This window comes from Sparus aurata, chromosome 18 (genome assembly GCF_900880675.1).
Source record: "Sparus aurata chromosome 18, fSpaAur1.1, whole genome shotgun sequence".
In the NCBI taxonomy this organism is placed as follows: Eukaryota; Metazoa; Chordata; class Actinopteri; order Spariformes; family Sparidae; genus Sparus; species Sparus aurata.
In genome coordinates, this window is record NC_044204.1 from 26085054 (window position 1) to 26098085 (window position 13032).

The following is a 13032-nucleotide window of genomic DNA, read 5'->3' on the forward strand; positions in this document are numbered from 1 at the left end:
CTTAATTTTACACCCTTTTTTATTTCATTTCAGCTGTGATTTTTTAAAACTTTGTTTTGACATACGAGACATCAGTAAACACTGTGGTTGCAAAATACAGGCAGCAAAGATTACAAGCAGTAATGAGATGTTGCTGAAAGTAGCAAAAAAGAAAAAAGATCATTACAAAAAAAGGCATTTTCTTAAATAACTTAAGGTCTGTAATAAAATGTCCAAATCAATGCTCATCTGCATCATACCCAGTCACACCAGGAAAATGTGGTCCAGCTTTTTTGGGTATTTAACTGCCACAGTAAAGACTTCACGTAGACATGACATCTAGCGGTGGTTGAATCTATTTTCCTCTCCATTCCATTGTATTATGGACTTCTTTAATAACTTAAGGCATGGCAATTTTAGTAGAAAACGAACAACTTCATGCAGCCCTTCTCTGTACCATCCTCACTGGTCTTTCTTGCTCTCTGTGGGCTGCTCAGGACTGAGCTCGTCGATGCCCTCCTCTGGCTTAGAGCCGTTCTGCTCCTCTTCTTTCAACTCTCGGCCTTTGTTCAGCTTCTTCGACTTCTGGAAGAGCTCGTTGAGGTTAAACTCTCGGATGATGTTCTCCTAGGGGAGAAATATGCTTCATATTAGCATATATGTGTGCATGTGAGGCCGTTTCAAGCAACAACCCACTCCGTACATAACACCATGTGTTTGTTTAAGATGGACTTACATCGTTGAAGGTCCAAGATACAGCTCTCCCTTTATTGTCCACCATGGGACGTCTCATAAGTTCCCGCCCGCCTTGGAAAAGCACTAGCGAGGGCAGCTGCTTTGCCAGAGGAGAGGTACTGACCTTGTACCTGTTCAGAGATAATTAACAGGACAGTCAGTTTCAGTGGTACCAAAATAAGCACAAACAAACAAACAAACTTGTGGCATTTAAGCTATAGCTAAAGGAGAAAAGGACTGACCTCTGTGAAACCTCTCCATAGCGACCGATGTCCACCTTCCCAAACCTGAGTCCAGCACAGTTGTACCTGCAGAAAGTGGAGGAAGATGCACCAACACATTAAGCACCTCGAGTCAACACTGCAGTCATATTCAGTAAATAAGCATTTGACTTCTGCAGAACTGTAGCACAACGGTTTAATCGAACAACGAGATTACGACTACTTAATTTTAAAAAAATCCAATGCATCTTATTACGATCAAAAACTAAAAAACTTTTAAAATGCACAATTTAGACAGAAATGCTGAATGCTGAATGCTCTTGTCGAATCAAGACATATTTCGTTTTTAAAAGTAGTGTTTAACAAAGTAAATAGACACCATGGTTGCTCATTTGTATGAAGGCATGCTGATTTGCAGGCTTAAATCAAAAATTCCTTAAGTAGCTCAGCCGATCACAACTATATCTGCTTTACCAGAAGCAACTAATTTAAATGAGTGAGACGGACATTATCTTTATTACTGGAAGGCCTGTATTAACTTTTCTCTTACTTGAGAGAAAGGTCGGCAAAGACGGGAGCAAACGACTGGCAATCGGAGGACCAGTTGGCGTAGAATTCAACAATCCAGGTGACACGACTGTCTTTCTGCAGCTCCTCCTAATTACTCAATAACACAACATCACATTAGAACAAGTGACACAGGTGTAGATCTCCATCATTCACATCCACTCATATACAGGACTGGGGCACCATCAATTTGAGAGATCAAATGTTTAAACACTTGTCTGACATTCAGTTAATATAATGTTCATGTTTAAAGGACAAAATGCAGCAAAACTTTGGTTTTCTTTTAATTGAACTACACAGAAACAATCTAAAGACGCTCACATCTTCAAGTTTTTATTATATTACATATAAATAATTACATAAGCCATAAACTCCAGAAAAGAAAGTGACATGCATTTAAACAACCAGCACGGTCTGAAGCATAACACTCACATCGATGGTCGTGTCACTGAAGTACTTGATGTATTCGGGGCCCATGTAGAGCGGCGGCTTACAGGTCATGAGGAATGCTGGAGACAAAGCAGAGAAAAACAGACTAATGAGTTTACAATTTCCAAATGGAACCAAGCTAACACAAATCTATATTGTGAATCCCCAATAGTAATGTATGTGTCAACTTTTATGGAAGACAGTTTACAGTAAACATCCCCTCCCCGAACTTCACATTAATCAGGGGTTGGGGCAGCACTTGCTTTAAGGGTTATTACTCCACTGACCGATACACAGTGAGACGTAAAGGATGCCGAGCCGAATGTCCAGCCTGAAGAAGAGGATGACGTTGGCCACTTTACTGAACATGAACAAGTTGCCTATGTGCTGCTCCAGTGTGACTGAGAAAAAGAGAGAGGGAGAGAGAGAGAGAGAGGAGAAAGTCCTTCAAACAGTTGATCCAAGGTCAGAAGGAGGCAGGATTTCTCTGTAATGTTTACACAACAAAGCAGAGTTTGTAGTAAGGCACTTCCTGGGTGTGGCTTGGCGCGGGGCTTCTCACTCAGTGCATTTCAATCTGTTACTTATTAGGTCACAAATACTTACTTGGTTGAAGTTTAACAGTTACGACATCCAAGCAGTCACACAATTGTCTATGTTTTAGCTTAGAGAGGAGGTTTAATGAGGAGATACACATGCCTCGATAAGTCCAGGTGGTTCCCGGCTCCAAAGCTTGAAATCACTAGTTTGTGTTTGGCCACTTCTGCTGATGTGACCGTTTACAGTGTACACAAATACTTACCATGTTATGACATCAGTTGTCTTATACATATGTATATGTGTGTGTGTGTGTGTGTGTGTGTGTGTGTAACTCACTGGCTCTCCTGTTCTTCATCATCACTATTGCACTCAGAAACATAAGAATCTCCACTTCTCTCTGTAACACAAAGACACAAAAAACATGAAACAACTCTGTGAACTGTGTTCTTGATCTAAGTTGCCATCTTAACACCTGGCCAGGCACTATAGATTAAAACTGGCCTCTTTGCTAATATTTACAGTGATGTTCATTAATATGCACTGTCCCTGAGAAATAAAGTGATCAAATTAAAGTATTAAAAGTGAGTAAATGAGCTAACAGAGCTAACTTTGCCCCTAACACATTTAGCAGCACGGCAGGCAACACTTCCCCCACCACGCTCCATGCTCCATGCTCACCCAGTCAAAGTCGCAGGAGTTGCCGTCCTCCCTCTGGGTCGCCAGGTGCTCACACAGACCTGGAGCCTTTCGGACTACCAGGAAGGCGATGGTCATGAGGAACGACGTGATATAGTAAGGTCTCAGAAGCCATTTGTAAATCTGAGGTAAGTGGAACAAGAAAGTACATAGTCCAGTGATCAGACCCATGGTGGCGCACACGACAGTCGCCGACAAGGGGTTTGAGGAGGACTGACAGCTGAAGTAACTCTGCCTGGACGTGTTTTCGAGCTGCGCATGCGCCACATTAACCGCTTTTCGTGTGTTCTGGGTGCAACGACTCGCCGTAGATTTGGCGGGTAATGCAAAACGTAAACAGAGGGAGCTGTGAAGATGGAGCAAAGCGAAGCAGCAACACAAAAGGAGACTGTAGGTAACATATGTGTTAAAGACTCCGGTGAAAACCACAGTAATGAAGCAACGGCCGAGGTTCCGTCACAGGAGTCGAACCCTGGGTCAGTTTGTAAGCCGCCCGAGGAGAAGGAACCTCGGTTCAAGAGGCTTAAGTTGTTCGAAAAAGCGACGAATATGAGCCTGGAGAAGTTCATCGACCATGCCAGGTAACGTGTCAAGTGTAAATCTTAGTGTTATTTATCATCTTTAATGTAAAAGACAGCGTATTTATGACGAAATACACACATTTGGGTGAGTTAAATGGGTGTGATCTGAGGGTGCTAGCAGTACCAAGCTAACATGAAGAAGACACAACAGTTATATACAAAAGCAGTGTGTGATGGCTGCTCCGTGGTCTCCCCTGGCGTGAAGGACTGAGATCTCACGAGAATTGGAAGTGATGATCACGTGCAGCATTCACTGTCACACCTGTCATAGAATGAGCAGTTATAGAGTCAGTAAGGAATTAATCAGGAACAACTCAATAATTAATTAGTCCGTAATTAGTAATTCCTAAATGACTTTTTGAAGACTAAATATTTCATAATAATGAATAACTAGAGAGCAGACAGGAAGATACTATTTCAGCGAATCATTAGGTGATGATTAGGTTACAAACATCTAAATCTACATACTGACCACTTGCTTCATGAAATGTTCTTGATTAACTATGAACCAGCTGTTTATATGGCACAAACTACAAGTAAACAAAAGTAAGAACACACTAAGTAAAGTGATACATCATACAGAGTATTTACAAAGTAGTCCCTTAATGGTTTTGCTATTGAGTTTGCCCCTGGGAGTTCCCAATTAGTTCCTTAATAACATTATTTTTTGTGTTCCTTATTGTACATGTAACATGTGTAACCTTTCTGTTTTTTCCAACTAACAGTCCAGTGCCCAACTGTATTTGATTTACATAATACAACAAAGAAAAGCAGTCCCCACATTTGAGAGGCTATAACCAGTAAACATTGCAACAACCAAATATTCTCTCTGGGGAATGAAAAAGATCTTATCTTAACAATTACTTAAAAATCAAAAGAATATTGCTCTGTGAAAGAGCCCAACTGACATATCTGTGGGTTAGGGTTAGATATTGACCTGTCACAGATAAATAATATCAGCGTTGTTTTTTTTTTTTTTTAGAGATTATATTGCAAAGAAGAAGCTTGGGGTAATTTCTCATTAGTCGATACCCAGTGAAGTTTACTGTTTTAGTACACTGATATCATTTTAGACAATAAAGTTTATTCTTAAACTGTAAATGATTTTGCCTCTGTTAAAAATCTTTGACATAAGTGTTCGATAAACGCAATTGAGGAGATGTTGCAAAGAATGTGAGTTAGTCAGACGATGTATTGATATTAGAATTTTCTACGCTCTAATATCAGCATCAGCCCACAAAATTGAGGATCAGTCGGACTCTATTATTCAACTCATTTCAATACTAGATAAATTGACTTTTTATTCACTCTTAGTTTTGACAGATTCAGCAGCACATTTCTTCCGCTGTACAAGCAGAACCCTCAGAGGATGGAGAGCATTCATAAGCAATTCATAGAGGAGTTGCGGAAGACTATAAAGGTTTGCAGCACATTATGTCGATCTTTGTTTGAAAATAAAAAAACAAATAGATAGTCCACTGCCTTGTTGTTTGTATTAAATGATTACCTGCCTTTATTTCTACCCATTCATATGAATGCCTTTGTCTGTGTGTGTGAAGGAGGACATCAGTGGGTTGATCAAAGACGGTGGGTTAGACGTCAAACTGGATGAGCTGGACAAATTGGAGTGTGCTGCCAAGAACAATCCAAAACCTGCATGGTAAGTAAGCAGCCTTCGTGCACCTTCTGTTCCTCTAATGTGAAATTATCTGCTGGTCTCATATTGAGCTTTTTCATTACATATCCATACTTACCCTTTCTGCATCGCACTGTTGTAATGTCTCTATTTCTATTTTGCAAATTAAGTAAAATGCATATCATCTCACATATGATATTAGGCGACCAAGTGGGGTTCCCGAGCAGGACTTTTGCAGCTTTTTGATCCCGTATTATCAAAAGCAGGAGGCCTACATGCGACCGGAGCTGAAAAAGATTAAAGCAGAGAATGCTGCCCTGGCACAGAAAGTTCAGGCTGGCAGAGAGAGTATCGCTCAGACTGAACAACGTATTTCTGCAGCTGTTGATGAGTGGAAGGTAAGAGAGAGAAAAAAGGAAATATATTTTACAGGTTTATTTTTACAATTGTTGAAGAAATCTGAGGCACTCAAGAGGCTGAGTTTAAAAGTGTGATTGCTACTGAATCATGACAACAGTTAAAATATTCTTACGCATTTCAGTCATGGAGTAATTCATCAGGGCATGTGCAGTTTGGTTGTCTTGGGCCTATTTCATGTATGGGTTAGCAAATACTTACATGATCAGTACGGATATTTATTTCCATGATTAGTCTTATTAGCTACCTATACCTATACTAATCATATGACTACTTACCTGTCCATATTGATCATGTGACTGTTTGCCAACCTGTGTGCTGAACATTGCTGTCATGTTACTTTAAGTGTCCAGAGGTATAGGCAGTAAGCGATTTCTTCAACAGTTCTGAAGTAGTAATATCCCCAAACTGAAAAACACCATGTTGACATAATTTTCTACGCCAGAGCATCACCCCTTGCATACTGTTTTTTGTCTAATGTTTATTTTGACTCTCACAGAGGGGATGCACGAGTACACAAAAATGTGAATATGAATGGTCCCTAAAAATAAAGAAACACATTTAATTTCACTTTTAATAAATAACTGTGCACATACCAATATCCCAATATCCTTTAATCATTTTGAGAAGGGTCAGTGGAATATAGTGCTTGAATCTTTACTCTAAAATATATCTGTAAAAATGAATACTCAAACACTTTTATATAGTGCATAGAAAATATATAATTTTTATTTTTTAGCATCAATAATTTTGTAAGAGCTGCATGATTGGGCTGTATCTATCAATAGCTGCATTTTATCTCTCAGGTAGATTCAAATAACTTGGATATATTGTAAACAAGAGTGATGTTTTTAAAACAATTTTGAAAAGACATGGTAATGGCACATAGATACATGTGCATGATAGCATAAGTAGAAATGTAAAACAGAAGTTTGCCTTGAGTGCTAACTGTTTTTGGTGTTTTTCTTTTTACTTTTAGGCGTCAGTCACAGAGTTTGAAAGGCTGGCATCGTCGCTCTGCCCTGCTGATGTCTTCGATGTGTGATGTTCAAATGATCTGACCTGCATATATATATCGTCTAACTTAACTGTACATATTAGCTTTGTTTACATAACCTGTATGTCTGAAAATAAACGTGAAATCTTGGAAACAAAAAATTTGTTTGTGACCTCTGTAACTAAATCGACATGCACTGGTCATTATGGTAATGTGCGTGTTTATGTCTGGCATTACGGTACGTGGGCCATGAAAACGATGCCACAAAGAAGAAGTGGAGAGCCGAGGAGCTGACAGTCGGATGGGTTCACGGTGAGCTCCATCCTAACTAGTAGTAGGCCATACGCTTGAAGAAACCGTCTTTTTCTATCTATATAAATGTATTCTTCGCGATAGATATGACGGAAATGTTTTCAAATCTGTTCGGGCAAAACGAAGCCCAGGGACCGCCCGGCTCGTCGGCTCTGGGGTTCGGACCGGGGAAGCCTCCGCCGCCGCTGCCCCAAAATCAAGTCTCTATGACGGGGCAGATGCCACCGCAGCTCGGGGATGAAGGGCCTGCGCTGCGAAAGCCCGGAGCCATGAATGAACCTTTCTACTTACTGCGGGAGCTTCCTGGTACTGTTACACCATTATACCTACTGTCTGCTTTGTATGATGTTTGTTTGTTAATTTAGAGAAAGAGTTGAGCTACTATGCTAAAGGTTGCTAAGCAGTTTGTAAACAATGCTAGCTAAGCTAACGTTGACCAACAAGGCAACGCTAACTGCTAAGTGTTGACTAACGTTAAGCTAATAACCGGTCTTAGCCTACCTGTTTTTCACAAGTTTGGCTATTTTTTAATGTTATATATGACACTAAAACATTTCTGACCAAGTTTCATGCGTTTAAACTTCACTCTTGTGTGCTAAAGTTAGCTGATAGTTACGTAACGCTAATTGCTGAAACCATAACTACCACAACAGAAATAACACTAGTTGTTGGATGGAGATAATTATTACCAGGATACTTCTCTTGGCAGTCGTCCAAATTAGTTATATGTGACAAGAAAAGACTGGTGATTTGTTGCGTGAGTTACAGTGATATAAATATGTGTGTTTAGTTGGAAACGAGTTAACGGGAAACACCAACCTCATCACGCACTACAACCTGGAGCACGCCTACAACAAATTCTGTGGAAAGAAGGTGAAGGAGAAGCTCAGCAACTTTCTGCCAGAGTTACCAGGTGGGCTACACAGACTTGATAAGAAAAGTACATGTAGTTGAGATAATGGATCGTGTATGATAGAGTCCAAGTGATTTTTCTCTCTGATATGCGCTTTTTGTGTTCTAATTTTACATTGGGTGCTCATTGGCAGCTGGCAATTATTTTGAAGGGCAAATAAGCAACACTTTGAAGTATTAGGAAAAACTTCATCTTGAGACTGAAACATTTTGGCTTGTGACCATCATCAGGGTATCAAATTCATGTTTTTTCTCTAGTATTGGACTGCATTTACATAGTGCTTTTCTACCTTAAAGGACAAAGAGCATCATAACGTGCACACCTGTATCAGCAGAGTTGCAATTCAAGATGCTGGCCTGCTCATCTGCAGCACCTTGGGTTTCAAGTTCCTGCTTGATCATGTTTTGATACCTGGAGAGGAGAAGTCAGGGATTGAACTGCCAGCCTTGCTAGCAATGGACAACCTCTTGAGCCACAGTTGCTTCCAGATCCACTGATCAATCAGAATTGTAATCAGAAATCCTTTAATGTCTCACAGACAGGGAAATTTGTTTGTCTCAGCAGTGACCGAATATTACAAGAACAAAAACCAATAGCAAAAATAAACAATAAAAATTAAAAAGGGAAGAAATGGAATAGACATATATACATATTTACGTGGTGTAGTGCAAAAAAAATGATGTAATGATGATTGTGATGAAGTCTCCAAGCCAAAATGCGTTTGTCTCGCAATACAGTTGTTGCTGTAGTTTTGTCCTTTTTTAACAATGCTTTGTGAGGAAATTTTTACCTTTTTGTTGAAGCTGTTATTTCAAGACCGACACTACCCCTATGTCTTTTAGAAGTTGAGGTTTACATAGACATATCGTATAGCTGTAATACTGTTCTGAGTCCATCATTGTGGTTCATATCTGATCTTTACACAATCTAAAGTAGTATATAGAGGGCGCCCATTAGCTCAGTAGGTAGAGCGGGTGTCCCATGTGCCCCATGTGCAGAGGCCCTTTCCTCGCTGCAGCGGCCTGGGCTTCAAGTCCCCCCCCCATCCTGTTACTTGTGGTATCTGAGCTGTCCTATTAATAAAGTCATTAAACCCCCCCCAAAAAAAGTAGTGTACAGAGGTGAAATTAAATCAGCCCAGTGAACACCCCTTAATTGTCACTGCTTGAGTTTTTGACATTATCTCATCATCCAAATTCCTCTTGTTTGATTATTTATTAAATTGCAGAAAGAGCTGAATATGATTACATCTCTATAGCTGTGCGTTCAGTGCTTATCATCTTGCACTTTAATTGCTTATATTTTAATCTGGTCTGATCCCCTCCATGCTGCAGGTATGATTGACTGTCCGGGCACTCAAGACGGCAGCTCGTTGCGGTCTCTGATCGATAAGCCCCCAGTGTGTGGGAATTCCTTCAGCCCCTTGACCGGCGCTCTGCTCACAGGCTTCAGACTACACACAGGACCGGTACAGACTAAATCCACCTCACACAGATTTTTAGCATGCTGACAGGTTTCCCTTCTTTCTCAATTATATTGTTACTTATTTACACACATGAATGTTGTAATTTCTCCCCCAGCTCCCAGAACAGTACAGATTGATGCACATACAGCCTCCAAAGAAGAAGAGCAAACACAAGCACAAACACCATCGGCCACAGGACCCATTACCACAAGGTATGACTTTAAAGTACACATATATACGAATGTTAGTAATGTACAGGGTTCCCACATGTCCTCGAAAACCTGGAAAATAGTTGACCAATTTCTACAACACATTGAAAATGAGATAAGACACAAAATGTCCTGAACAATCTTGTGTTGTCCTGGAAATGTATTGAAACATTTGACTGTTTTTCTATAGTAAAGCTCCCAAAAACATGACATTGTCATCTGAAAGGGCAAAGTTAAGTTTAGGATCATATTAATGTTCAAATGGTAACGTTGGCTTATGGACAAGAGGATTTTGATTAAGCCACATCACACAGTAGCACCTACAGGCTGGGTGACATTGAGGTATTGTTGATAATGTCAGTCACATTATGCTGAAAATGTAAATGTTAGTTACAGCTGGCTGGTAACTGTGGTAATTTTATTACATTTTTAGATTAGTGTTGCTTTCTTCCCCTCTTATTGAATAATATTAAATTGATAAGCATATTTGGTTCAGTTGCTAAAGTTGTCTTACTTACTAGCTCAAATATGTGTTGGGCATTGTTCTGAGAGTTTGATGATGATGGATGGTATGCTGGGGTTAAAATTTTGAATGGCTGCCTCACTGCATGTCAGACACTGGCAAAATACTGGCTAGGGGTACTTTGTCACTTTGCTAGTATTGTTTCTTCAAACACAATGCTGCACTGTTATGGTAACATGATATGAAAAGTTAAACTTCTTAAGCGGCGTCCCATGGTACGTGGGTGGGTGCCTCGTTAAAGACTCTGCTTAATATAACAAGTAAAGGGGTTGATGTATGGTTTTACCATCTTTGTTACTTTTTTATTATTAATTCCCTAAATGTGTGACACGGAGTGACTGATTTAAAAACTGATGCTCTCGGCTTCATTCAGTGGAATCTTGTTGGTGATGGTTCTGGGCATTTTCAGTGGTGTACCTGGGAAACCAGACATGCTTTAAATCACAGAAGTAGATCATTGTGGTGTTTATTGTAAATTCAGTGATGCTCTTCACTGATCGGAGCCGCCTGCCTGTCTGTGACATAGCCTTTAGTGTTGATTGGCTAATACTGATGAAGTGTAACTAGTTAGTGCTGTGGGTGGGACTTTAAGGGATCCTTATCTGTCATACTAGCTAGATCAGCGGTCCTCAATAGGCGGCCCCCGAGCTGCATCCGGCCCGCCGGCCTCCTGTTTGTGGCCCCCGAACTGTTATTTCTTCATCATGTGTTTTGGTTGGGTCAGCACGTGTACACCGGGACTTGTCTCCATGCCAACGATACACATACAGCTGGGTCACTCACCGCTGCGATCGCAACGTTTAACTTTCACTTTCGTTTTCGGAGCAGTTCGCGTATTCACATTTCGCCGGTGGTAAGAGATTGAAATGGCGTTTTCCAAGTAAACTGCTATAACAAAGTGGACAATGAGAATCAACCACTCATAGAAGTAGGAACTTTGCATTTATTCGTCCTCCAACCAGGACAAAACCCACGGATCTGACGGTGCTGCAATAACACACACTTATGTTGTTTAACAGGTATTATATTAGCAAGTCTCAGCATGTATTTTCACTAGAATAGTAACGGACGGGGAGTTTCTCCCGGCAAACACCCTTTTACTCATGGTGCCAAAATTTTTACCATCCTTGTTAAAACTCAACACCATTTAATCACAGAACAAATGACGTGAATTAACCCACAACTATCTTACATATCATCTTATTCACAAACACATTCATGAACCATAATTACACCAACAGAATACCCAAGAGTCATTGCGCCACAGTCCACAAGGGGCGTTACAATATGCCAGGAGAAGCTGTGATGAAGATTTCCAATTTGAAACGGCCTTATGAGACGAAGCATAGGAATTTTGAAGAGACATTTCCTCAAAATTCAGAGATGAGCACAACACAAATAAATGCACTGAAATCCTCATATCAAGCTGCAAGCAGGATCCTTGTCACATCTATGTCACAATGAAATAAAATAATGCATGACTGAAGTGATGGACACAATGTTTGAAGGCAAACAAAAAGAGGAAATATTCAGCTATGTATTTTAATTTATGTTAAAATGGAAATTATATTTTATTTTAGTTCGTATTTTGTTGTTTAGAATGAAAAGGACATTTTGTTTTGAATATTACAGTATTATTGCATGTGGCCTGACCGACCTCAACACATGGACCTTTGAGTCATTGAAAAAAATCTTTGTGGCCCTTTAAGATTTGTATTTGAGTACCCCTGAGCTAGATCATCACTGTAAAATGTCCTGGAAAAGTCTTCTTTAAAATCATCTCAAGAAAGGAGTGGGAACCCTGATGTAATGTGTTCAGGCCCCTGACCTGCTTCTTTTCTATGTCACAGAAACTCCATCAGACTCTGATCCCAAGAAGAAGAAGAAAAAGAGGGATGACGATCCCGACCGCAAGAAAAAGAAGAAAGACAAGAAAAAGAAGAAGGTAAAGAAATCTGTCATCACCCCAGAAATTCAGTTATTAGATGTTAATATGGATCCTGATGTTGTTATGGGCAGAGTTGGAAGGCCATTTGAGACCCTGACCACAGCAAACCTATTCGTAAACAAAAGGTTGGCTTACTACTGCTTTACAAAGTTATGGCTTATTTATACAGAAACAGTTTCCAACTTACCCAAATATCACATATGTAGTAACATTATTATGAGAAAACTGTCTGGATAGCTCGATAGAGGTTCAACTTTATTCACCGGCAAAGTCGCTATCCTTCTTGCGCAGTTAAACGCTCTCCATCCACAGATTTTTGATAAACAAGTTAATCACTTGCATCTCTAAATAGGTAAAAAGTAATCTGTTTTAGATCACTGGTTCCCTACATGTTTAGTATAAACCAGTGTGTTTCTGCTCTCTGTCCCTCTTCAGAACCGCCACAGCCCCGACCATCCCGGACTCGCTGGATCACAACCCAACAGCAACAGCCTCAGATAGACAGCAGCCCACTGTGTGCACGCCTGTGGTTGAATGTGTGTGTGGCTGTGCATTTTGTAAGAGGATGCATGTGTGTATTTTACAGATAATTGTATTATACAGAGTATGTTTGACCAGAGAGGGGATGAATAAAATAATGCAAATGGTTGTATGATTTATGTGTGCGTGTGTGTGTGATTGTGGAAAGAGATGTTACAGAACAGTGTAAAAGGCCGCTGATGGGCTGTGTGGTGTTACGAATGACTGAGCAGGCACTGTATGTATGTCCCTCTTTTATTTTGTTGTGAGATCTTTTGACCAGAATGCCAAAATCAAATAAACTTTGATTATTATCTTTGCTTGTGTGTCCTTTAAGACCTCTCA

The 13032-nt window shown here is 40.1% G+C and overlaps 3 protein-coding genes across 3 annotated transcripts; 2 read left to right on the forward strand and 1 right to left on the reverse strand.

The window, feature by feature from the left end:
* Position 1: 1 nt before the first annotated feature.
* On the reverse strand, positions 2-3401 carry tmx2a (thioredoxin-related transmembrane protein 2a). Its single transcript, XM_030397292.1, has 8 exons — positions 3150-3401; positions 2808-2868; positions 2219-2332; positions 1935-2011; positions 1486-1592; positions 957-1022; positions 716-845; positions 2-606 (listed from the first exon to the last, which is right to left on the reverse strand). The coding sequence occupies exons 1-8, from the start codon at positions 3336-3338 to the stop codon at positions 442-444; spliced, it is 909 nt and encodes a 302-aa protein (XP_030253152.1). The 5' UTR covers positions 3339-3401; the 3' UTR covers positions 2-441.
* A 33-nt stretch (positions 3402-3434) lies between these two features.
* pmf1 (polyamine modulated factor 1) lies at positions 3435-6959 on the forward strand. The gene is made up of 5 exons (XM_030397294.1): positions 3435-3748; positions 5063-5168; positions 5308-5408; positions 5587-5782; positions 6781-6959. Exons 1-5 carry the CDS (start codon positions 3522-3524, stop codon positions 6844-6846), a joined length of 696 nt encoding a protein of 231 aa, XP_030253154.1. The 5' UTR covers positions 3435-3521; the 3' UTR covers positions 6847-6959.
* Positions 6960-7041: 82 nt separating this feature from the next.
* Positions 7042-13003, forward strand: med19a (mediator complex subunit 19a). Its single transcript, XM_030397293.1, has 6 exons — positions 7042-7416; positions 7901-8023; positions 9358-9491; positions 9604-9700; positions 12071-12165; positions 12604-13003. The coding sequence occupies exons 1-6, from the start codon at positions 7197-7199 to the stop codon at positions 12667-12669; spliced, it is 735 nt and encodes a 244-aa protein (XP_030253153.1). The 5' UTR covers positions 7042-7196; the 3' UTR covers positions 12670-13003.
* The last annotated feature ends 29 nt before the right edge of the window (positions 13004-13032 follow it).

Bases quoted from the DNA above. Each gene is read 5' to 3' on its own strand.
- tmx2a (XM_030397292.1), bottom strand. From the start codon at position 3,338: ATGGGTCTGATCACTGGACTATGTACTTTCTTGTTCCACTTACCTCAG. The intron at 1,593-1,934 runs GTGAGTGTTATG...TTGAGTAATTAG, and splicing joins TCAGTGACACGACCATCGAT to GAGGAGCTGCAGAAAGACAG. The intron at 607-715 runs GTAAGTCCATCT...TTTCTCCCCTAG, and splicing joins TATCTTGGACCTTCAACGAT to GAGAACATCATCCGAGAGTT.
- pmf1 (XM_030397294.1), top strand. From the start codon at position 3,522: ATGGAGCAAAGCGAAGCAGCAACACAAAAGGAGACTGTAGGTAACATA. The intron at 5,409-5,586 runs GTAAGTAAGCAG...ATATGATATTAG, and splicing joins AACAATCCAAAACCTGCATG to GCGACCAAGTGGGGTTCCCG. The intron at 5,783-6,780 runs GTAAGAGAGAGA...TTTTACTTTTAG, and splicing joins CAGCTGTTGATGAGTGGAAG to GCGTCAGTCACAGAGTTTGA.
- med19a (XM_030397293.1), top strand. From the start codon at position 7,197: ATGACGGAAATGTTTTCAAATCTGTTCGGGCAAAACGAAGCCCAGGGA. The intron at 8,024-9,357 runs GTGGGCTACACA...TCCATGCTGCAG, and splicing joins CTTTCTGCCAGAGTTACCAG to GTATGATTGACTGTCCGGGC. The intron at 9,701-12,070 runs GTATGACTTTAA...TCTATGTCACAG, and splicing joins ACAGGACCCATTACCACAAG to AAACTCCATCAGACTCTGAT.